The sequence below is a fragment of the Falco rusticolus genome, chromosome 1 (assembly GCF_015220075.1).
Source record: "Falco rusticolus isolate bFalRus1 chromosome 1, bFalRus1.pri, whole genome shotgun sequence".
Classification (NCBI taxonomy): Eukaryota; Metazoa; Chordata; class Aves; order Falconiformes; family Falconidae; genus Falco; species Falco rusticolus.
The window spans coordinates 418,412-440,053 of record NC_051187.1 but is presented as its reverse complement, the minus strand read 5'-3'; the positions used below and the strand labels follow the sequence as shown (position 1 = coordinate 440,053).

General features: G+C 63.2%; 5 protein-coding genes across 10 annotated transcripts; 2 read left to right on the top strand and 3 right to left on the bottom strand.

Moving 5' to 3' along the window:
* Positions 1–2: 2 nt before the first annotated feature.
* AFMID (arylformamidase) lies at positions 3–3,194 on the bottom strand. Its single transcript, XM_037403030.1, has 11 exons — positions 3,088–3,194; positions 2,888–2,978; positions 2,694–2,798; positions 2,571–2,619; positions 2,321–2,406; positions 2,175–2,247; positions 1,736–1,833; positions 1,338–1,416; positions 962–1,097; positions 618–722; positions 3–441 (listed from the first exon to the last, which is right to left on the bottom strand). Exons 1-11 carry the CDS (start codon positions 3,115–3,117, stop codon positions 412–414), a joined length of 882 nt encoding a protein of 293 aa, XP_037258927.1. The 5' UTR covers positions 3,118–3,194; the 3' UTR covers positions 3–411.
* A 303-nt stretch (positions 3,195–3,497) lies between these two features.
* On the top strand, positions 3,498–6,710 carry TK1 (thymidine kinase 1). Its single transcript, XM_037403040.1, has 7 exons — positions 3,498–3,633; positions 3,971–4,002; positions 4,069–4,182; positions 4,269–4,362; positions 4,707–4,796; positions 4,876–4,995; positions 5,116–6,710. The coding sequence occupies exons 1-7, from the start codon at positions 3,568–3,570 to the stop codon at positions 5,272–5,274; spliced, it is 675 nt and encodes a 224-aa protein (XP_037258937.1). The 5' UTR covers positions 3,498–3,567; the 3' UTR covers positions 5,275–6,710.
* A 1,309-nt stretch (positions 6,711–8,019) lies between these two features.
* On the bottom strand, positions 8,020–8,805 carry SYNGR2 (synaptogyrin 2). The gene is made up of 3 exons (XM_037400142.1): positions 8,727–8,805; positions 8,325–8,464; positions 8,020–8,217 (listed from the first exon to the last, which is right to left on the bottom strand). Exons 1-3 carry the CDS (start codon positions 8,803–8,805, stop codon positions 8,020–8,022), a joined length of 417 nt encoding a protein of 138 aa, XP_037256039.1.
* Positions 8,806–9,219: 414 nt separating this feature from the next.
* Positions 9,220–19,011, top strand: TMC6 (transmembrane channel like 6). 6 transcript variants are annotated; one of them, XM_037402961.1, is made up of 21 exons: positions 9,220–9,649; positions 10,500–10,576; positions 10,772–10,890; positions 11,167–11,298; positions 11,406–11,564; positions 11,682–11,787; positions 11,885–11,981; positions 12,198–12,326; positions 12,641–12,831; positions 12,920–13,064; positions 13,329–13,484; positions 13,673–13,848; positions 13,991–14,072; positions 15,188–15,285; positions 15,469–15,564; positions 16,354–16,429; positions 16,687–16,820; positions 17,208–17,384; positions 17,572–17,650; positions 17,827–17,905; positions 18,409–19,011. In XM_037402961.1, exons 1-20 carry the CDS (start codon positions 9,275–9,277, stop codon positions 17,896–17,898), a joined length of 2,676 nt encoding a protein of 891 aa, XP_037258858.1. In that variant the 5' UTR covers positions 9,220–9,274; the 3' UTR covers positions 17,899–17,905; positions 18,409–19,011. The 6 variants fall into 6 exon arrangements, with proteins under 6 accessions (XP_037258858.1, XP_037258850.1, XP_037258840.1 ...); XM_037402953.1 differs by having other exon boundaries at positions 12,072–12,326; XM_037402943.1 differs by having other exon boundaries at positions 12,057–12,326; positions 18,865–19,011.
* A 1,066-nt stretch (positions 19,012–20,077) lies between these two features.
* Positions 20,078–21,605, bottom strand: ARL16 (ADP ribosylation factor like GTPase 16). The gene is made up of 5 exons (XM_037412029.1): positions 21,499–21,605; positions 21,270–21,328; positions 21,060–21,173; positions 20,652–20,767; positions 20,078–20,424 (listed from the first exon to the last, which is right to left on the bottom strand). The coding sequence occupies exons 1-5, from the start codon at positions 21,584–21,586 to the stop codon at positions 20,253–20,255; spliced, it is 549 nt and encodes a 182-aa protein (XP_037267926.1). The 5' UTR covers positions 21,587–21,605; the 3' UTR covers positions 20,078–20,252.
* Between the last annotated feature and the right edge of the window lie 37 nt (positions 21,606–21,642).

The window sequence follows — 21,642 nt, the reverse complement described above, 5'->3', positions numbered from 1 at the left end:
GCAGCAGTTATTCCCATTTTATTTTGTATTGGCAATAAGCAGTTTAAAGGAAATAACTATCCCAGCTGAAACCAGGACACAGAGGGAACAAACTTCATCACCCAGTCATCCAGCCAGAGCCCTTCAGGCCTGCCAGCCCCCTGTGTCCCAGACTGGCAGAAACACCCTCACAACGGAATGCTAGCCCTGGTGATAATCACCAATACCTGGTGGCCCCTGCTCTGTGCCCCCCTGCCTGGCTGGCTGGGCTGGAGGGGGCACAGAGGGTGTCTAGAGGTAGCAGCTTCCCCATGCCGCAGAAGACCCAGCCGGCTGGAGCAAGGAGGGCAGTAGGGCAGGGTGCACGCAGGCTGCCTGTTGCTGCCATGCAGGGCTGTGGCTCACATCTTGGTTTGCTCCTGAAGTGCCATCTCAAGCTCTTGAAATCATATTCAGAATCACCTGGGATGAGGAACCGAGCCCTGTGAGTGGTGCCTGGCCACACTTCTCCACTCCTGGCGATGACAGCCAGCCCCAAAGCTGCTGCGCGGGGGAAGCTTGGCTCGGCACAGCCCTCCCAGGCTGCTGACCCCAGCTGTGCTTGGTGAGTGAAGGGAGGATGGGAGCTCTTCCCCTACCTGCGTGAGAACATAGCTGTCCTCTGACAGCTTCTCAATGATGTCAAAGTGATCCATGCCGGCAAGATCCAGCAGGGAGACAGACCAGCCGGCTGCACGCAGGGCCTGTGGACAGAGTGGTGCTGGCAGGAGGGACCCCAACCCTCGTCTGCCTCAGACAGGGCAGCAGGAATGATGGCTCAGCAAGGACTAGCGTCCTCCCCTGAGCTGCTTTCATCTTCAACAGCAGCAGAAATACTGCTCTGATACAGCACATGAGCTCGCCATCCCAGCTGAGCCAGTCTGAGCAGGCCAGCTGGAGCAGCATCCCTGTGGAGCTGGGCAGGGCAGTGCCTGCAGCTCACCTGGCCGTACTCCTGTGACTGCCTGCGAAACTCCGGCGAGTCATGCTGGGCCACAGCCACGAGCACCTCGCAGGCCGCAGCTGCAGGCCCTGGTGGAGCAATGTACAGCATAGGGCTGTTCCTCTGGGCAACCTCCCTGGAGGAGACACCACAGTGGAAGCTGACGCAGCCTCTTACTCAGAGAGGGAGAGGGTGTCTTTGCCTGCAGAGCACCCGCGTCCTGGGTGGTGCACACCCACTGCGCAGTGCCCCACTGAGCAGGCAGGTTGTGCGGGCAGGGGCAGAGTGGGCTGCAGAGGCACTGGCCAAAGGCACGTGTGTGTGCAGCCCACCTGTGCCCTTTCCTGGACACTGTCCCCACAGCGTGCAGGCTCACCAGCTCATGTTCAGCACATCATTGACATAGGTGTGCAGGATGGGCTCCAGGTCGTACACACCGCTCACCAGCACAGCTCCTAGAGGCAGAGGTGCCAGTGGGTGAGGGGGCCTGCAGCTCAGGCTGCTCTCACAGCCCCGTGCCTGGGAACGCTCTTGGCACCCACATCCCCAGGCCTCAGCGAGCAGCTGTGGGCGCAGGACATGCATATCCCCAGGGCAGCTCGGCCAGCAGCCCAGAGTCTTGCACTGCCAGCACATGGGCTGCAGTCGGCTGGGGCAACTCCTCTCCCTCGGCTCTACAGCCCTGCAGCCCCGTACGGGCAGCAGAGACGGGCTCGTCCCAGGTGCAGACACCAGTTATCCTTCAGCTCCCGCGCCTGGACACAGCGGCGCTACCTTTGATATCCAGCACCACTCCATATTCCATCCAGTCCGTGGACAGCACCATGGCTGCCAGGTGTGCCCCTGCTGAGTGTCCGCACAGGTAAATGCCTCTGGAGAGAAGGAGCCGTGAGCCAGTACAGAGCCTGCTGCCTGGGGACACGCTGCTCTGCGCCGCACCCTAAACATGGCAGCTGGGACACATCTGCCAGCCCATCAACTGACATCTCACACAGTAACAAGGGAGCTACAGGCATTGCCCGGTGCTTGGACCCAGACATTGAAGCCTTTGTCGCAGCACAGGGCTCATGTGCCCCCTGCTGTTGCCACCACAGCCATACCCACACACCAGACCTCCCAGGGAGTGAGGTGGGCGGGGAACAGTTTGCCTAGAAGGCCTGGCAGCAGCTGTAGTGGTGGGGCAGAGGGATCCTGGGAGGTGCCTGCAGCCCACCTGATGCCGGGGTACTGCTCCACCAGGAAGGCAAGGCTGCGCCGCACCTGCAGCACCATGGTGTCCATGCGGCCTGGGCAGAGGGCAGAGTCAGGAGTGTGCCGGGCCAGCACAGGCAGTTGCAATGTCTGCCGGGCAACACTTACCTTTGGGGGCTATGTCATAACCCACCGCCACCACCGCCACACCATGCGACACCAGTGGGGGGACCATGAACCCCGACTCCTCTTTACTGGGGAGGAACAGAAGCTAGCCAGGGGCTGGGGTCTCCCGGTACTGGGAGGCCTATCAGACCCAGCATGCCCAGGGCAAGTGCAGGTGTCGTGAGATGGGAGGTGGTGAAAGCGGGCAGGGGGCTCCCTCGTAGGGGATCCCCTTGCCCACAGCCCACCTCACCTCAGGCACTGCCAGTATCCGCCGTGGATGTAGACCAGGACCGGGAAGGCTGCGCAGCACAGCCCGGGGTAAGCAGGGGGGCAGGCCCCTGCCTGCCCCCACCCCCACCTGCCCAGCACCTACTTCCAGAAGGTTCCATAGGAAAATAGATGTCCAGTTTCTCCCCCTCCCCGTCGCCGTAGGGGACGTGCAGCGAGGTCTGCGCACCGTCCCGGGCCCGCTGCGTTCCTGTGGGAGGGACACGGCCCCTGAGGCACGGCCGGGGGGCCGAGCGGCAGCTCCCGGCCCCGTGCTCCCCGGGGCCGCCCGCCCCTCACCTGCCGCCGTCGCCGCCAGGTGGGCCTGGATGACGGCGTCCGTGCCCAGACGGGGGGACCAGCGGCTAGGGGAGTACTGCTCCTCCAGCGCCTGCGGGGGGCACCGGGGCTACGTCGGGGGGCGGCTCCGGTGTCGGCCGAGGCCCCCCAGCCCCGCCGCCCGGGCGGGAACCACGCCCCGCCCGCCCCGCGGCCCCTACCTCCGCCGGCATGTCCCGCCATCCCCCCATGCTGCGCCCGGGCCCGATCCCGATCGCGACCCCGACCCCGATCCCGATCCCGCCGCGGCTGCCCCGCGCTGCCCTGCTCCCATTGGCTGCTCCGGGGGCGAGGCGGAGGCGGAGCCGCCACGCCTCCATTGGCCTCCCAAAGGGCGGGGCTGAGGCGGGGCCACCTGGCTGGCTGACTGGGCGATACCTGGGGGACGTGCCGGTGAGCAGGCGGGCGCGCGGTGCACGCCGGGAAAGCAGCGCGGTCCGGTACGTGGAGGGAAATAAGAATTTTCGCGCCTGTGCCCCCATTAGCCAGCGCGGTGGCGCGGCGGCGCGAGCCCTCCTCCGATTGGACGGCGCGTGGGCGCGTGGGCGCGAGCCCTCCTCCGATTGGGCTGCGCGGCGGGCCGGCGCGCGCGCGCGGGCGGGCAGGCAGGCAGTCAGTCAGTCGGTCGGTTGGTCGGAGCCATGAACTGTCTCACGGTGCCCGGCGTCCACCCCGGCTCGCCCAGCCGCCCGCGCGGGCAGATCCAGGTACCGTGGCGGCCTCATACCGGCACCGGGCGGGCGCCCTATGGCTGCGGTGGGCGCCGAGGCACTGGCATTGAGTGGGGCGCCGGGGCTGCGATGCCTGGGCCGGTAGTGGGGCGGCGGTGTCTGGGCTGTGCGGAGTGGTTGCCGGGCGGGCTGGTGTGGGGCCGGGCTGCGGGGACGCCGAGGGGCTGCAGCGGCACCGGGTGGGGTGCTGGGGCTCCCAGAACTGGTGCTGAGCTGGGCAGGGTGATGGCCGGGCTAGTGCCCCAGGGGCCGCCCGGCCGGTGCCCCTGTCAGGCTGTGCTCTGCCCGCTGACGCCCGTGGTTCTGCCCCCAGGTGATCTTCGGACCCATGTTCTCTGGGAAGAGGTAGGCCGGGGGAGGGGGCAAGGAGGGGGCTGGGGCCCGCAGCCCACTGACTGTGGTCTCTTGCAGCACGGAGCTCATGCGGCGGGTGCGTCGGTTCCAGCTCGCTCAGCACCGATGCCTGCTGGTGAAGTACACCAAGGACACACGCTACTGCAGCTCTGGCGTCTCTACACACGACAAGTGAGTCCGTGGGCTGGGAGGACCTACACCTGCAGGCCCAGCAGCTGGGCTGCCTGGCTCACCCTCTGGTTTTCCCTTCCCCGCAGGAACATCATGGAGGCCCTGCCAGCCTGCCTTCTCAAGGACGTGTACCAGGAGGCACTGAGCTCTGCGGTCATTGGCATTGATGAGGGCCAGTTTGTAAGTGCATGGCTAAGTCAGGTCCTGGGGGGCTCTGCAGGATGCAGTCTCTTCAGAGCACTCTGTGCAGATGAAGGTCTGAATCCTTTGCAAGAGGGTGGCAGCGGGGCAAGGAAATACCCTAGGGCAGTTTGATGCTGCTGGACTATGCCTGTATAGTCAAACCGTTCCCTTTCTTGAGTCCCTGCAGGCTGAGGACAGTGGGACTGGAGTGAGTTTCATGGATAGGCAACATGGCTCTAATTTTCTTTGTGCCCTATGCCGCTATCTGGGTGTGTGCTGCTGGATCCTGAGGGAAGCACTGCCCCTTCTTCCTCCTGACGCTGTTTCTGTACCTCTTCTAGTTCCCAGACATCGTGGAGTTCTGTGAGATGATGGCCAATGCTGGGAAAACTGTCATTGTTGCTGCTCTTGATGGGACTTTTCAGAGAAAGGTAAAACACTTATTTTTCAGTACAGCAGCTGCTTTAGGATCCTCATATCCATCCACCCACCCCTGCTGTCTTGGCACAGGCCTTTGGGAGCATCCTGAACCTGGTGCCGCTGGCAGAGAGCGTGGTGAAGCTGAACGCCGTGTGCATGGAGTGCTACAGAGAAGCCTCCTACACAAAGAGGCTGGGAGCAGAGAGGGAGGTGAGTTCCCTTGGAACAGAAAGCACTTCAGTAGCTTCACCATGTCACCCCAGCTAGTCTAGAGGGATCCCTTCAGGGGAACTGAACTCTGCAGAGTGACTCCCCCGATTTTCTTGCCAGGTTGAAGTGATTGGAGGAGCAGACAAGTACCACTCTGTCTGCCGAACCTGCTACTTCTGCAAGAGGCCTCAGCAGCCTGGGTTGGAAAACAAGGAGAACATGCCTATGGGGGTGAAGCAACTGGATATGGCGGCCTCCTGGAAGATCTTTGCTTCTTGACTGCTGGGCTCCCGCATGGGGAAACATGAGAGGAAGGAAGGTAAATGCTGTGGCTCCCAGATGCCAGATCTGGCTTCCTCTGCTTTTAGCAAAACTGTTAAGTGTCTTAGCTCTACCTGTCAAACCAAGCCACTGTTCCTCTGCACCAAGTGCCAGTAAAAAGGAGTATCAACTGGACCTGATGCCGGGGGCAGGGGAGCTGAAAGCAGGAGCATGACTGAAAGTGAGTTCCTCTCTCAGAACATGTGAGAGACAGTTGTAGTTACTGATGCTGCCATGCAAACAGGCCCTGGAAAACTGTTACAGCGAGACAGGCTGGGGGGCTTCCATCGCTGACCATTGTTCTGGTCTGTGTATGTTCAGGACTGCACCAGCGGCTGGTTCACTTGCCTGTGAATGCAACCCTTTATCTCTTGTGCGCTGTTGCTAAATTCCAGGTTTCTTAAGACAATGTACAGTAACTTAGTGTGTTAAACCCACTTCCTTTTATAACGGAGTTTGAGGAGGGAACCCATCCCTTGTCATAGAGCTGTGGCACAACTTTTCAACTGACGCACGTAGCAGCACCCTGGCCCTCAGCAGCCCCTTTGAACAATTGTGTGTGAAAATTGTCTGTTTGCTGTTACACTTACTTGTGTTAACTGTCTTGTAAATTTTTGTTGAAACAAAGAGGAGGAAAGGAAGGTTTGACTTGATGGCCTGACAGTAGGCTCTTCCTAGCTTTTGAATTTTAAAAGGGCTAGCAGTAGTCTAGTAGTAGTCTCTGCATTAAGACAGAGTCCTTTTGGAAGAACTAGACTTGACTCCAGGAAGGGCCTTGTCTCCAAAATTGGGATGTTTTTGCTCAGGTCCAAGCTTCAATGCTTAGTTACCTGTGAAGGGTTTGGAGGCTCAGGACTTAATCTGTAAAGGTTTGGGCTACTGTGTGAAGATGCAGCTACTTGGAAAAGGGTCTCTGTTGTCAGTGGATGGTTCTCAGCTCTAGTCATGTATCTTGCTCCCTCTCGAGCCTTCCAAAAATTCTCAAGGCTGATTCTTCCTGTCATAAGTTGACAGAAGGATCCTCTTCCCGCTTTGCTTGACTTGGCTTCTAGAAAGTGGTTGGATTTTTATTGTTGGGTTTTTTTCCTTCTTGCAAAAGTGCTTTTCCCTGTAAGCCAATGTCTGCAAGCTCCAAGCAGCAGCTCTTAGTTCTGGCACAGATCTCCATGTGCAGATACAGTGCTCTGTTTGCCTACACCCTCCAGCTGGGAGGAAGCACCTCCCTAGAAGGTTAAAAAAGCCATCTGAAAATTCCTGCTCCTTCCATGTTACTTGGTGTGATAACAGTTGTAGTACTCACAAGTGCTTGACTCTCAGGCCTCGGCTTTCCCCTTAGGTACAGGGAAGGCAGCGCTGTTACAGGTTTAGTTTAATAAAAACTTAATAAAATTGTCTGTGTGTGTGTTATACCCTCCAAAAACGCTTCCCTGTAGTGAACAGTGTGCAAACAGTTCAGGCTTATCGCTTGCAATGGCAGCCTGCACTGGATGGCTGGTCACAAGGGTGGTGTCAGAGCTCTCTGCCCCAACCTCCCAGACTGTGAGGAGCAGGAGGGCTGGCCTAAAAATAGCCACCGGCACGAGCGTGCTGTTTGCCATGCAGCAGTTGGCTAGGGCTGCTCTGCCACTTCCCTGCCTGGAACCCCCCCACCCCTTGGGGAGAGAGGAGGAACCCCATTTTGCTTTCCCAAAGACAAAAGGCACATGGAGGCTAGGTGAAAAAGTTTATTCCATCTCTACAGTGACAAGGAACTATCTGAACGCCAGCCCCAGCAGCAACAGCTCACATACCACACACAGCTGCTGGGAAGAGCTTCATGACAGGTGCAGCAGCAAACACAACCTGAGTCAGCCAGCCTGCACAGGCAGCCGGGGTCACCTGGGAGCATGGGCTGCAAGAGGTGCTGCTGAGAGCAGCGGGCAGGATGTGGGATGGTGGCCTCGCTTCTGCAGAGGCTAGTGCAAGCGAGGAGTACTAAGTTGCAGGGAAAGCACTCTGGAACCTTCCTCAGGCAGCTGGAGCAGCTATAGCCCTGCTGAGAGATCGCAGCACTTGCTGCTCCTGTGGATCCCAAACAGTGTCATCCAAGCACCAGCAGCTCAAGTGCAGGCTGTGGGAAGGCGCAGCACAGGAGTTTATAGTCAGAAGATGGCTTTGGCATCAAGCTCACCCAGCAGCAGCTGAGGGAGGAAGGCACGGGCAACCTGCAGCAGGCAGGAGCTGGACCACCTGGCTGTGCTATGGCAGCAAGAGCTGCCACTGGAAGGGTTGCAGCTGGCGGGGCTGGAAAGGCACTGATACCAGGACAGGCCAGAGCTGGGGAGTACAAACCACCCTCCCAGCCCGCTGCTTCCCCAAGGGTGCAATGGCCAGGCCTGGAGCTCAGCCCCACTGAGGCCAGCCCTGCACCCCTACCCTCTCCAAAGCCACAGGGCTGCACTCAGCAGTTGCAAATCACCCGCTACGTGCTGAAGCACCCACCACACACCAGGCTTTGGATCCCAGTAGCAGAGAGCTCAGCTCCACCACCAGAACCAGGCCCCTCCTGTGCGCCCCAGCACCAAGACCTGGTGGCCTTCACACAAAGCAGCTGCCACCCTCCCACCCCACCTTCCCCCTTCCAGTCACTGATCCTTCCCTTCCCACCCGACAGAAGAGAATTGCACTGGTACAGCCATCCCTGCCGGGGCACCGGGCAGGGGCTCAGTACACCGGTGGGGGCTGGTAACCCTCTGGGGCTTCTGCCGTGTGGGTGAAAGGTGGCTGCTGGTAGCTCTCGTGGCTGATGTTGGGGTAGCTGGAGTAGGGAGTCGAAACTTCTGGGGTGGGGTCGACATAGTTGTGAGCAAAGTCCTCCACCCCCATTTTGTACCTTTTGTAAGCGAAGGCGATCAGGAGGCCCTAGAGAGACAAGGGGACCGGCCATGTCAGGGCTGCCCTGGGAACCCCTCCACACTCCCTCCAGAGCCGGGCAGGGCCAGGCTGGGTGCCACTGTGGCTTCACTCACCCAGGTGAAGATGGAGAAGAAGCTGAAGGTGATGGCAGCGCGGGCCGAGTCAGCCCCTACGTACACATCCTTGGCTTGCGTCCAGGCCCACTGGTTGGTCAAGAAACAAAAGCCAATGAACCACAGGAACGTCCAGAGGCCTGCAGGAGGAAGGTGGCGTGAGGGCTGCGACCTGCTGCTCCCAGCTGGTCCCCAGGGCAGGTCCTGCTGCCCTCGGTGGGGGGCCAGATGCCAGTGCAGGCACCCGGCCTGGAGGGTTTTCAGCTGGCAGCACGTGGCCTGCAGGCAGTGTGCCAGGCAGGAGCAACGCCCTTCACCAGGCACTGGCAGCCACGTCACGGGGCAAAGGCAGCCATTGTAGCAGCTGCAGAAGGTGCAGCCCTGCCCCGCAACCGCTGGTACCTGAGAAGCCGAGATCTGCCAGGACCAGGTACTTGCGGTCAGTGGTGTTGCTGATCTGGGGGAAGTAGATGTCCACCATGAAGAAGAAGATGCAGGCGAGGAGGGCAAGGATGCTGATGCCGATGCCGTAGCGGCAGGCGTCCTCGTTGTGGTTGAAGATGCAGAAGAGCTGCGAGGAGCTGGGGATGTTGGTATAGCCCTCCCCGACCAGGCAGGAGAAGACGACCAGGGCGAAGACCTGCAGGGGTGGGAGCGGGTGTCTGGCGGGCGGCACCGGGCCGGCGGGGCCCCTTCTAGGGTTGCCCGTGCCCGGCGGGCGGAGCCGAGCTGCTGGGTGGGAGGGGAAGGCCGGGCCGGGCCGGGCCGCCAGGTCCCAGGGCGGGCGTGAGCGGGGGGAAGGCCAGGCCGGGCGGGCAGAACGGAGGGGAAGGCCAGGCCCAGGCCGGGGCCCGCTGCAGCCCCGCGCAGCTCGCTTGGCCCGGCCCGACTCACCGCGCTGACGATCCGCGCCAGGACCTGCGGCTGCTGCACGAAGCGGCCCAGGTCGAATGCCCCGCCGGCCTTGGCCGCCCCGTACGCGCCGCCGCTGCCACCCTCCATCGCGTCGGACGCGCCGTCGCGCACCCCGCTGCTCCTGCGCGGCACCGCCCCGGAGCGGGCCGGGCGGTCCCTCCTGCCGGGGCGGAGCGGGGCTGGCTCAGGCCGGCGGGACCGGGGCCGCCCCGCCCGGGCTAGAACGCAGCGCCGACCCCTGCTCGCGCCCCTCCGGTGCCGCCGTTGCCCCGCAGAGGGGGAGGCCGACAGCCACCCCGCTCCCCCCGGTGCGGTGGCTGTGGTGTCCCGGGCAGCGCCGTGGGACGGGTCAGGTCCAGCCCCGGAGCCCGCGGGTCGCAGCCCCACGGCCCGGCCTGCGGCAGGTCCCGGTGAGCGCGACCGGAGGGGAAGGGGGGATTCTACGGGGTTCGCTGCCGTCGCCCCTCGCCCGGCACCGGGAGGCGGCAGGAAGGCGGGGCGGGGTGGGGGGGGTGGGTGTCGGTGCTCGGTGCTCCCCGCCCGTCCCGCTGGGGGCCGGGGCCAGGCCCCGCACCCGCGCCGAGCCGCAGCGCTTGCCCGGTGCCAGGAGCGGGTGGAGGCGGTGGGAGCCCCGGGACGTGGCTCTGTCGGTTCTCAGTACCGGGGCGGGCGGGCGAGCCCCGGGGTGGTGGGGGCCGGGCCGGGAGTCCCGCCGGGGCCGTCGCCTGCCCGGAGCAGCTGTAGTCGCGGGGCGGCGGAGGAGGACGAGGGAGGGGAGGAAGGAGCAGGCGGTTGGGAGCCGGGCGCGTGGCCCCGGGCGGCGCTGGCAGGGGGACACACAGAGGTCTCCTCCCCGGTGTCTCCCTGCTCCCGGGGCCACTTCGAGCCCCTCGGGGCTGCCGCAGGGCCGGGAAGGGGCGACCTCACCCAGCCCGGGGCTGCGGGGCCTGCCGGTGCCGCGGAACGGCTCCGTCCCCGCCCTGCCCCGGTTAGCGGCCCCCCCCCCCCCCCCCCCAGCGCGGGCAGGACCCGCTCGCAGCCGGCGTCGCGCCCCCATCCGCCCGCGCTTCCTTCCTGCCCCGCAGCGCCCGGCCGCGGGGGCCTCGCCGTTAGTCCCGGGCTTGGTGCTGGGTGTAGACCCGCGGCCCCTGGCGTCCCCGCCCCGGCGGTGGGCAGCACCCCGTGGGCCCCGGGAGAGTCGGGGTGCCCGGAGGGTCCACGGCTGACGCCTACTCCCTGTGGCACGGTGGCCGGTTGGAGGGAGCGCTCGGCCCCAGCACGATGTCCCAGCCGCCCTGCTTTGCCCTTCACGTCACCGAGGACACCGAGAGCGATGGGTGAGTGTGGGTCTGCCCTGCTGCTGCCCGTGCCGTGCCCCCGCATGCACGGCCCCCAGGATGCTGCAGCCCCAGTGGCATGAGGCTGGGGATTCTCCGCGGGGGGGCAGCAGCCCTCAAGCCGCAGGGAGGCCCAGGTGGGCTTCGGGCCCCGGTGCCTAGCGCAGCCCTAGGGGAGTGAGTCTGTCCTTGCAGGCAGGAGCCAAGCCCGGACAACGAGGGAGCCCTGCACACCTCCTTCCACCAACTCATCCAGGAGCAGAGCAGCTTGGTGGAGGCGGGTCTGGAGCTGGAGATGCAGGCAAGGGGCAGAGGTGAAGCACTGCGGCTGCAGGTGGGGTGGGACAGGGACAGCATGTGTGCCCAGGGCCATCTCCTGTCCCAGACCCTGCCTGAGCCAAAGCACATACAGGAGCCCGCTGACACCTTTGGCAGTGCAGGCAGCAGGGTAGACCTGCCCCTGGGGACACAGAGAGCGTCCCTGGAGAAGGGGATGCTCTGGAGGAGTGCACACTGGAGCGGGGCTGCAGGGACTGGAGCCATGGGTGCTCCAGTTCTCACTGCTTTGCGTCCTGCCTTCCCTCTGCCAGAGCACCCAGCCCTCCTGGCTCCCCCAGACGCCTGTGCCACAGCCTGCCTGGAGCCTGAGCAGGGCGAGCAGCAGCTCAGCTACTCCTCCGCTTCCCTGCGGATCCTCGCCAACATGCCCAGCCGCACCATCGGTAGCTGCCAGCTGCCCTTCCCCAGGCCCAGGAGCCGCTCGGGAGAGCTCTCCCATCTGCCTTGCTCTCGTGGGAGCACCCAACCCCTGCCCTGTTCTCACCCACAGGGCGCAGCCGCGGGGCCATCATTTCCAAGTACTACAACCGCACGGCCCGGCTGCGGCGCCGGAGCAGCCGCCCACCGCTGCAGCAGCTCTGCCATGCGGCACGGCCCAGCCTTCGGCAGTATGACCTGGAGACTGACCCTGCCAGGGCCACACTGGAAGGTGAGGGTCCCCTGGGAGCAGGAGCAGGCAGTGTCAGGCACTGTCCCCGCACTGTGTTTGGGACAGGCATGCTGTGTCCTGGCTGGCTGCATCCCACTGAGCCCTTTGTGCTCCCAGACAAGCAGAGCCTGCTGGTGAAAGAGCTGCTGAGCCTCTCGCCCAGCCAGCGCGGCCACATGCTGCTGACCGTGCCCCTCAGCCTGGCAGAGAAACGCACCCTCCGGTAGGTCCCTTCCCACTGGTCTCAGCCAGGCAGGGTTCCCACAGCCAGAGCCGTGCCCGGACTGTTCCACCCTCCAACATCCCTCTCTGCTGGGCAGGCAGGAGCTGAGCGGGCAGAGGGGCCTCCTGCGGCAGTGCACCCAGCACCGGGCCTCCTTCTCTCCCTGTGGATGGTCCAAGGACTATGTTGTCCTTGTAAGTCTGGGGCACGGGTCTGCACATCAGCTGTCAGGGGCTCTGGTACAGGCTCTGGCGCTGGTGCTCTCCCAGGCTCTCTCTCCCCAGTGCTGCCGAGGCCTCTGGTACAGGCTCCTCTCCCTGCTCGCTGCTGTGCAGCCCTGGCGCTATGCCCTGAAGCAGATCAGTGGACGCTTTGGCTCCAGTGTCCTCTCCTACTTCCTCTTCCTCAAGACACTCCTTATGTTCAACATCATCTCATTCCTCATCCTCCTGGTGTTCGTGGTAGCCCTGCAGGCTGCATATCCCCCTGCCTCAGCCAGCCCCCAGCCCTTCACCAGCCTCGAGCTTCTCACAGGAGCGGTAAGCACTGTCAGCACACCAGTGCCAGCACAGCACTGGGCCAGGAGCTCCAAGCCTGGGGCCCAGCCCTGCATCCCCACTACAGTGATGCCCTGGTTCCTGCCCTACATCCCCTGCCATGGCAATGCCCCGGATCCTGCCCTCGCACAGCCAGGTCCCTGGGACCACCATGCTGTGGGTGCAGAAGGGGGTGCCTGGTGCTGTCCCAGCCCAGGGCCCTATGTTCCAGCGGCTGACACAGATGTGCTAGGCTGGGCATGGAGCCATGGGCACCGGCAAGATCACTGTGGGCCCCATTGTGCACTTTCCCACAGGGCTACTTCACTCACTCACTGCTCTACTATGGCTACTACAGCAACGCCACCCTCAACAACCCCTGCACCTCCAGCCCCAATAGCAGTGCATGCCCTCTCACAGACCCTCCACTCCCATACAACATGCCTCTGGCCTACGTGTTCAGCATTGGGGTCTGCTTCCTCATCACCTGCATCCTGCTAGTGTACAGGTGGGTCAGCAGCACCTCTGGCTCTGCCAGTCATCCCCCCCATCGCTCAGCCCCTAGGCACCCCCTGATACCCTCCCCATCACTGCAGCATGTCCCATTCCTTTGGGGAGAGCTACCGTGTGGGCAGCTCCACGGGGGACCTGGCTGTCAAAGTCTTCTGTGCCTGGGACTTCAAGGTGATCCAGAAGCGCTCGGTGAAGCTGCAGTGTGAGAACATCTGCACACAGCTGAAGGTGAGGACCTTGGCTGGAGCTGGCCCCTGCACCATGCAGTGGGCAGGTGAAGGCATTCACAAGAGCCAGTCCAGACCCCAGGGCTCAGCACCCCTCTCCTCCCCACTGCACAGGGGAGCCCTGCAGCTGCAAATATGCCCTGACACCAACCCTGCACCAGTGCTTTTTCCATCAGCCCTCTGGGGTCCCATCTCGGTGCAGTGGGACAAACCCTTGCTCTGGACCTGGAGCATGCACAGGAGCACTGGCACTGCTTTCTTGCAGGAGCTGCTCGCAGAGCAGCGGTCCCACTCCCACTCCCTGAGCCTCTGCCAGCGCCTGAGGCACTCCGCTGTGCTTCTCCTGGCCTGGGCCCTCTCGCTGAGCACTGTGCTGGGCTGCGTGCTGGCTGTGTTCTACTTCTCAGAGCACATGCACGTGGTGAGTGCTGCCCCTTGGGATCTCCTGCCCTGCTGCTGAGGGGCTGGGTTATGGGGAGGTTGACCAGAGCAGCCCCAGGGGGTAGGGGCAGCCCCACTGCAGCTCCTCCCCTGGCCTCAGCGTTTGCTGCCCTCCCTGAGGGTGCCGGGTACAGCGGCCATGTGCTCACCCTGGTACCCACTCAACAGGTTCAGCAGAATCAACAAGCACAAGGCAGCAGCAAGCAGCAGAAGGAAGCCATCCTGCTGGTCCTGCCCCTTGTGGTGTCTCTCCTCAACATGCTGATGCCCCACCTGTACAACTTGCTGGCGATGTGGGAGAAGCAGGACTCCCCTGTGGCACAGGTCTATGTGGCAATCTGCAGGTAGGCTGGCTGGGGTCGAGGGAATGTCCTACACCCCCAGCTGCAGTGTGGGGAGAGGCTTTGGGGCCAGACACCCCATCCATGGGGTCAGCCCCTCTGTCCCCAGGACTCAGGGGCTCCTGGCCCTGCTCCTGCTCCCCAGGAACCTCATTCTGAAGATGGTGGTCCTCGGTCTGCTCTGCTACCAGTGGCTCAGCCGGAAAGTTGTCTGCTCGATGGAGGAGGTCAGCACTGCCATGCTGGGGCTGGGCTCTGCATGGCTCAGTGCGAGGAACACGCAGCGCCAGCATGAGCCGGCTGGGCCATGCCATCCACATCCCTTGCCCAGGGAGCATGGAGCAAAGCCAAGGCTGTGGTCATGGCACCAGTGGGCAGCAGTGGAAGGGGTCTGACAGCTGGGGGTCTGCCAGACAGCACTGCAGGCACCATCTGCTCCTTTGCTGGGGAGAGGGGGGCACCAGCCAGCCAGGAGCACCCCAGATGTTGGGTAGCTGGGGAAAGGGATGCAGGGGAGGAAAAGGTCCCACAGCCCCTACACCCCATGGGGTCCACAGGAAAGTCATGGGGGTGGAGAGACCTTGTTGCCTGCTGAATGCCATGACAGGCTCAAAAGGTGGTCCTGTGACAACCTCATGAAGTTCCACACAGCCAAGCAAGGTACTGCACAGGGTCAGGGCAATTCGAAGCACAAATGCATGCTAGGAAGGGAATGGATTGAGAGCAGCCCTGAGAAGGACTTTTGGGGTGGTTGTTGACAGGAAGCTCAACCTGACCCGGCAACGTGTGCTTGCAGCCCAGAAAGCCAACTGTATCCTGGGCTGCATCCAAAGCAGCAGAGCCAGCAGGTCCCCCCCTCTGCTCTCGTGAGACCCCACCTGCAGTACTGTGTTCAGCTCTGGGGCTCCCAAAACGAGAACATGGACCTGTTGGAGCGAGTCCAGAGGAGGCCAAGATGCTCAGGGGGCTGGAGCATCTCTTCTATGGAGACAGGCTGAGAGAGGCGGAGTTGTTCAGCCTGGAGAAGAGAAAGCTCTGGGGAGACCTAAAGGGTGTGTAGTGATAGGACAAGGGGAGATGGCTTTAAGCTGAAAGAGGGTACATTTAGATCAGATATAAGGAAGAAATTCTTCGCTGTGAGGCACTGGCACACATTGCCCAGAGAAGCTGTGGATGCCCCATCCCTGGGAGGGTTCAAGGCCAGGCTGGATGGGGCTTGAAGCAACCTGGTCTAATGGAAAGTGTCTCTGCCCATGGCACAGGGTTTGGGACTAAGTAAGGTGCCTCCCAACCCAACCCAACCCATTCTGTGATTCTGTGCCGCCTTTACTTGTCTCCCCAGTGCTGGGAGACATGCGTGGGGCAGGACCTGTATCGCTTTGTGGTGATGGACTTCATATTCACCCTGCTGGACATGCTCTTCGGGGAGCTGGTCTGGAGGTAACATGCCCCAGGAGGTGTCCCCCCACCAGCATGGCATCCCCAGCACGGCCTCAGCTCTCCGCTGCCTGGATGGTGCTGCCCTGGTGCGCCAGGCTCTGCCACCATCTGAGGGGGAAGATGGGGTGCCAAGTGCCCCCCCCCCAGCAGCAGCATTGGAGCAGAACTGTGCTTCCTTCCCAGGTTGATCTTGGAGAAGAGGCTGAAGAGGAAGCAGAGACCCGAGTTTGACATTGCCCGAAACGTGCTGGAGCTGATCTACGGGCAGACCCTGACCTGGTGAGAGGTCTCCTACCTGTCATGGCTCGTTCCTCTGCTGGCAAATGCCTCATGGTTCCCAGGTGCTGGCGGGGACCAGGCCCGGGGAGCTGCATGTTTCTCTGAGCCGGGTTGTGGGAGGACCCCTGCCACACCCAGCCCTGCATGGGTGGGATGAGGGAGATGGGTGGCCTGGCAGTCACAGTGCCTCCTTCTGGCACCTTACAGCCACAACCCACATGCTGGCCCGGGTGGTCTGGCTTTGGCAGCATGGTGAGAGCCACGGGGGGATCAGCAGCAGAGCATCCCAGCACCAGTCCAGTGTTCCCCACCCAGCTAGTCCCCTCCAAAGCTCTGGGGAAGGAGCAGGCCCCGGTGTACGTGCAGCCGTTTGTTTTTCCAGACCATAATGGCACTTGCTGCTCCAAGGGGAGCTGCTCCCCTCCAGCCTGTCTGCTTGGCTGCTAGACCCCTGCTTTGCCACCTCCATCGCTGCCTTTCTGCAGCCCCTGGCCTTGCACCCCCCCTGCCTAGGGAGGGGACCCCTGTGTGTGCTGCTGTGTTCCCACTCACAACACACCTGGGAGCTGGAACAACCACCCCAGGGGTTGGGGAGATCTCAGCCACTGCCCAGCCCCAGCCCAGGCTGCACAGCAAACCTGGCACAGGGCATCAGGCATTTGCTTTTTGCTTTCCAAAAGCCTGAGCACAGCTGGTGTTGGTGCCCTGCAACTTCCCCCAGCTCTGCCTACCGCAGGCTCCTGCAGGGCTCAGACCTGGGATGACCTCGTCTTCCCCCTTCTCTCCCAGGCTGGGTGTTCTCTTTGCACCACTCCTGCCGGCTGTGCAGACACTGAAGCTGCTGCTGCTGTTCTATATCAAAAAGGTATGAGTGGCCCACCCCTACCCTGCAGCTCCCCATGCATCCCGGTGACGGGCAGCCCTGTGGGCATGCTATGCCCTGCCACAGCAGAGGTGCTGCACTGTGCAAAGCGTGGTGCTGTCCTTGTGGGAGGGAAGAGGTGTGGGGACAGGGTGTCCCCAAGCTCATCAGCTCCGGGTGGATGGGAGGGATGGGACAGGAGGGTGGGGGCTGCTTCCCAGGAGAAAGGCGGCATGCAGGAATCTGCTCCCTGTCTGCAGACCAGCCTGATGCAGAACTGCCAGTCCCCCAGCAAGCCCTGGCAAGCATCTCACATGAGTACCATCTTCATCACGCTGCTGTGCTTCCCATCCTTCCTGGGTGCAGCTATCTTCCTCTCCTACACCATCTGGTCGTGAGTACCTGCCAGAGCACAGCTGGGGGCACAGAACCGCTGGCTGCATGGCGAGGAGGACCGTGCCTCCCAGCCCTGACAGCACATGGAGCACACTGTGCCCAGCGCAGGGCTGTGCAGTGGTGCCCCAGGCAGGGTGATGCTGCCCAGCTGCTGGTCGTTGCACAGAGTGTAGCAGCGGTTGGCCTGTGCCTAATTCTGCTAGCTGTTCCCGGTGTTCCTGATGCAGGACAAGATGAGGACTCCCTCATCCAGCCACTGGGGATGGGTGGGGCAGGCAAGGCTTTGTGCCCAGAGGGCTGGATCTCTGGGGCCAGGCAGTACCCTGGGCCCAGGGGCTGCTGGGCTGCCCATCCCTCTGACTGCCCCATCGGTCTGTCTACCCAGGGTTCAGCCGTCAGAAACCTGTGGTCCCTTCCAGGGGCTGGAAACAATCTACAAGTCAGGGAAGACCTGGGTGCAAGTGCTGGAGAAGTCCAACCCAAACATTACCTGGCTCGCCTGGGTCCTCCAGCACCTGGTGGAGAACCCCTTCCTCCTGTTCTTTGTGTCTGGGGTCCTGCTGTGAGTATAGACCTGAGCCTGAACCCTCGACCCTGTGCCTTGAGGGTCCTGCTGTCACAGCCCCAAGCAGGGTGCTGGGAACAGGGGTGTCACTTCAGAGCCCTGTGCCCTGGCCTGGTGCCGGGAGCACAGCATCCCCCAGCTTCCCACTCTAGCTGCCACCATCCCATCCTGCCTGTTATTGCAGAGCTGTGACCTACTTCAACATCCAGGTGGTGAGAGGCCAGCAGAGGATCATGCGCCTGCTGAAGGAGCAGATTGCCAACGTGCGTGAGCTCTCTCTGCTCCCCCTGGCTGGTCCATCCTGGCAGTCCCAGCTGCTCCACTCCCTGGTCCAGCCTCGGGATTGCTGGATTCAGGCTTTAGCCCCAACAGCGCTTTGACCTTGGACAGGCAAGAACACATCCCACAGCTGCTCACTGCAATGTCTTTGCTGTTGCAGGAAGGAGAAGATAAAGTATTTCTCATTCAGAAGCTTCACTCCATTTATGAGCAGAGAGGGCGACACGCCTGAGTGCCAGGTGAGGCATGCATGAAGGGGAGAGGGGGCTGCCAGGGTGCTCAGAGCTTGGCAGGGTGCATGGACATTGCTCCCTGCTGGAGCTGGGCTGGCGGGAGTGGCACTGCCAGGACCAGCCCTGCTGCAGCAGAATGTCATGTGCCCGGGAGCGGGAAGGTGCAGGAGATGATGGGGTGAGCCAGGCGTCTCACTTCTCGCTCTCATCTGCTCAGCCAGCATCTGGGGATGCAGGGATGAGCGTGGTGGGGAGATGGCTGGGCTGCCCCAGTACCTGGTCTGTCCCAGGGGATGCTGGATCCCTGGCGCTACTGTGGTGCAGGCATGGCACTGCTGCCAGCAGAGCCAGCACAGGGACAAGGAAGGGGACGGGGGCAGGACTGGGACAGGGAACAGGAGGGGCATGGAGCATTAGAGAGCCTCCACTCCCCTTTCAGCGTGGGGCAGTGCTGTCTGCCCCTGGCAGCAGACACTTGGGGGTCTCAAGGACTGCATCTGCCCTCTTAGTGTCAGATGCCCAAGGAAGAAACAGGACAGGACGGCTCACAGCCAGGGACCATATCCAGCTTTCTGAGCCATCGCAGCGTGGTGTTGGATCAGCAGGACTGTGGGGTGCTGGGGAAGATCCTTTGCTCCAGACTGCAGGGGTCAAGGATCCGTTGAGGCACGCTGTCCAGAAGCTCCATGGGGATGCTCCCACTGCCTGCAGCTGCTCGGGACATGACAGGCGCAGCAGGACCAGGGCCAGGACTGCTGTCACGTCCCAGGGCATGGTTCTGTGCAGGGCTGGCTTGCCAGCACAGCCCTTCACCGTGGGTGGTTACTGTTAGCAGAGAACAACGCTCCCTTCTGTGAACGCCCCAGCCAGTGCTGACAACAGCTTTAGGCCGTTTTCAGAAGCCCTTGGGGACAGTGAAGCTTTTCCAGCTGGAGAGAACCTGAAGCCCCCTTTGTGCTCCCCAGGAGCAGCAAGGCCAGAGCTGGGAGCTGCCAGCACCGACCCAGCTCCAGCCCAGTGCCTGGCTCACCGAGATACTGCTGGCTGATAACCTTCCCCATGAACGAGGCCACCCAGCCTGCCCCAGCCCAGCAGCCCTACAGCACACTGCGCTTGCCAGCGGGACAGGCTTGGAGAAACCAGCACAGTGCCGAGCTGGGCAGAGGAACCTGAAGGCTCTGTCTCCCCCACTGCAGGCTGACATGGCCCATTAAAGTGTAGCTGTTCGGGAGAGCTCCCCGCCTGTGCCTGGACCAGTTGGGCTGGAAGCAGGCAAGCAGGTTTGGCATGCTATCATCAGTGTTTGTTAGGGGTGGTGACTCGGCAGTGTGTGCTCGGGCTTCTCCACACTGCCGATGGGCTGCCCCGGGAAGAGCCCAGCTCAGCCCATGCCGAAGGAGTGAGGACTACTGCCATCTCATGGCATCTGGCCCTGGGAGCCACTCGCCATTGTGCCGTGGCTACAGCCCCCAGCACTGAGAGCTGCTTTCCACCACGGCATGCTGGCAGGAGGCCTGGCCCTGGAAAGCCGTTTGTGCCCCTGTGGCACAACAGAGCCAGAGAGGGTTGCGTTGCAGCCTGCGCCTGGCCCAGGCAGCCACAAGTAACCCTCTGACTTGGCACTCGTGCCGCCAGGGGAGGAGCTGCCAGCCGGCTGGGCACCGGGCTGGGCTGCCAGTGTGGGCTATCGGTGTGGACAGGCACGTGTTGTTGGTGCAGGCACGGGCCAGGTTCTCTGTGCGGACCCAGCCGTGCTTCAAACCTAAGCAATTGCCAGAGAGCAGCTGCACAGTGCTGCACTTCATGAGATGTCCCTGACAGAGGCATCCCTGCAGCACAGCCTGCCCCAGCTCCTGACACCCACCCAGGCCCCCCACTGTCTTCCCCCAGGTCACCCTGCTGTGCCTTGGCTGGCACGAGGCCACTGAGGCAAAAGCTGCCGTCAGGAGCCCCACTTGCACTTGGCTTCCAAGCCAGGAGGCATTACCAGCCCCAGTCCTGCCTAGCCCAGTCCAGGCACTGCTACAGCCCCGCCCCCCCCCCCCCCCCCCCCCGCCCTGAGCCCCATGACCATCCCCCCTGTCCCTAGAGGTACCAGTACAGTCTGGCCTCTAAGGCTCCTGCTCATCCCTTCCCTGAAAGGCTGGGGTTTCTATCCAAGCACAGGGCAGCCACCAATCTGGACAGTACTGTGGAAGTTTTACTGTGAAGTCCCACAGGGCTTCTGTCTGCCACCGGCCTGTGACACCATGTGGGCCCCGTGCCCAGCCCCACATTGGGCAGCTGTTCACTGGCCACCTCCTTTGGTGACAAGACTTGCCTGGGCTGCCACAGACAACCAGGCAGGGTTGGGTCAGCGGGGATCTCCGAGCGTGGCCCGAAGCCACTGCAGGACGTCAGCCAAACCAGTGCCATCACGGGCGCTGGTCTCCAATATCGTGATGGGCTGTGTGGCCCAGGAGATGATGTCCTGCATGCGGAACAGCGACTTCATCTCCACCCGTGACATGTAGCAGGGCAGGTCACTGCAGTTGGGAGGAGGGGGGGCTGTGTTAGGCTACTGCAACGGCTCTCCTGCCTGGCCCAGCCCCCGGCTTGGGGGGTCTCCACAGGCCCAGCCAGCCTGGGGGGGCCAGCTGCTGCTCCCCAGGATGCAGCAGACTTCCTTGGGCATCACCCGATGGAAGCAATGCGGGAGCCACTGCAGCCCCTCAGCATGCCCCCCACCCTCCAGGCTGAGCCCCCTCCTCACATCTTATTGAAGAGGACCAGCACCGGCACAGAGGCGAGCTGCGCTGCAGAGAGGACGGACAGCAGCTGGATGCAGGACGATGACACCTGGGTGGGGTTACCGGCATCAACCACGAACTGGAGGAGAAGGGAGAGCAGCGGTGCAGGTGTGCCCGAGGGTGCCCTGTGCTGGATCAGGGCACAGAGGAGGGAAATCGCACAACCGGGGCGAAACTGAGGGGCCCGACTCCCTGCAGCAGAGCTGGGGCAGCCCCCACCCCAGCCACGGGGTGCCCCTTTCCCTGCACACATGTCCTGCCCGGCCCGGTTTGTCCCTCGAGGCTGTGGCTCAGGACAGGGTGGCTGCAGCGCAGCCACGGGGCCCCCCTCAGCTGCCGCCCGGGCGTGGGGTACCGGTGCCGCCGCTCACCAGGAGAGCGCTGCACTCGCCGTAGTAGCTGGGCCAGATGGGGCCCATGCAGCCGCCCAGCTCCCGCACCGTCACCCTCCGCGGCAGCCGCAGGTCGGTCAGGTTGGTGCCCACCTGCCGGGACAGGGGCTCGGTACGGGCGTGCCACAGAGCCCTTCGGCCGCCCCGGGGCTGCCGGCTGCCTCACGGCCCCCGCCGGGCTCTGCCTACCGTGGGCTGTGTGGCCGGGGGCTCGCCCAGCTCCGCGGCCGCCTCCTCGACGCTCAGCTGTGCCGCGGGTTAAGGACACGACGGTACCTGGGAAGGGGAAGGGGACAGGGCCGCGGCCCGCTGCCCGCCCGGGTCCCCCGCCCCGCCCCGCCCCGCCGGGCCCCCTCGGGCCGGACGCCCACCCCCCAGACTCCCCCCGCCCCGCCGGGCCCCCTGCCCCGCTGGATATGGCGGAGCCGCCTGGCCAGGAGGCTCTTGCCGCCACCCGCCGCCCCCAGCAGCAGGCACGTGGGCACTGGCTTCCCCGCCGCCGCCATCCCGCCGCGGCCCGGCCCGCCGGAAAGAGCCCCCCCCCCCGCGCCGGAAGCCGGAA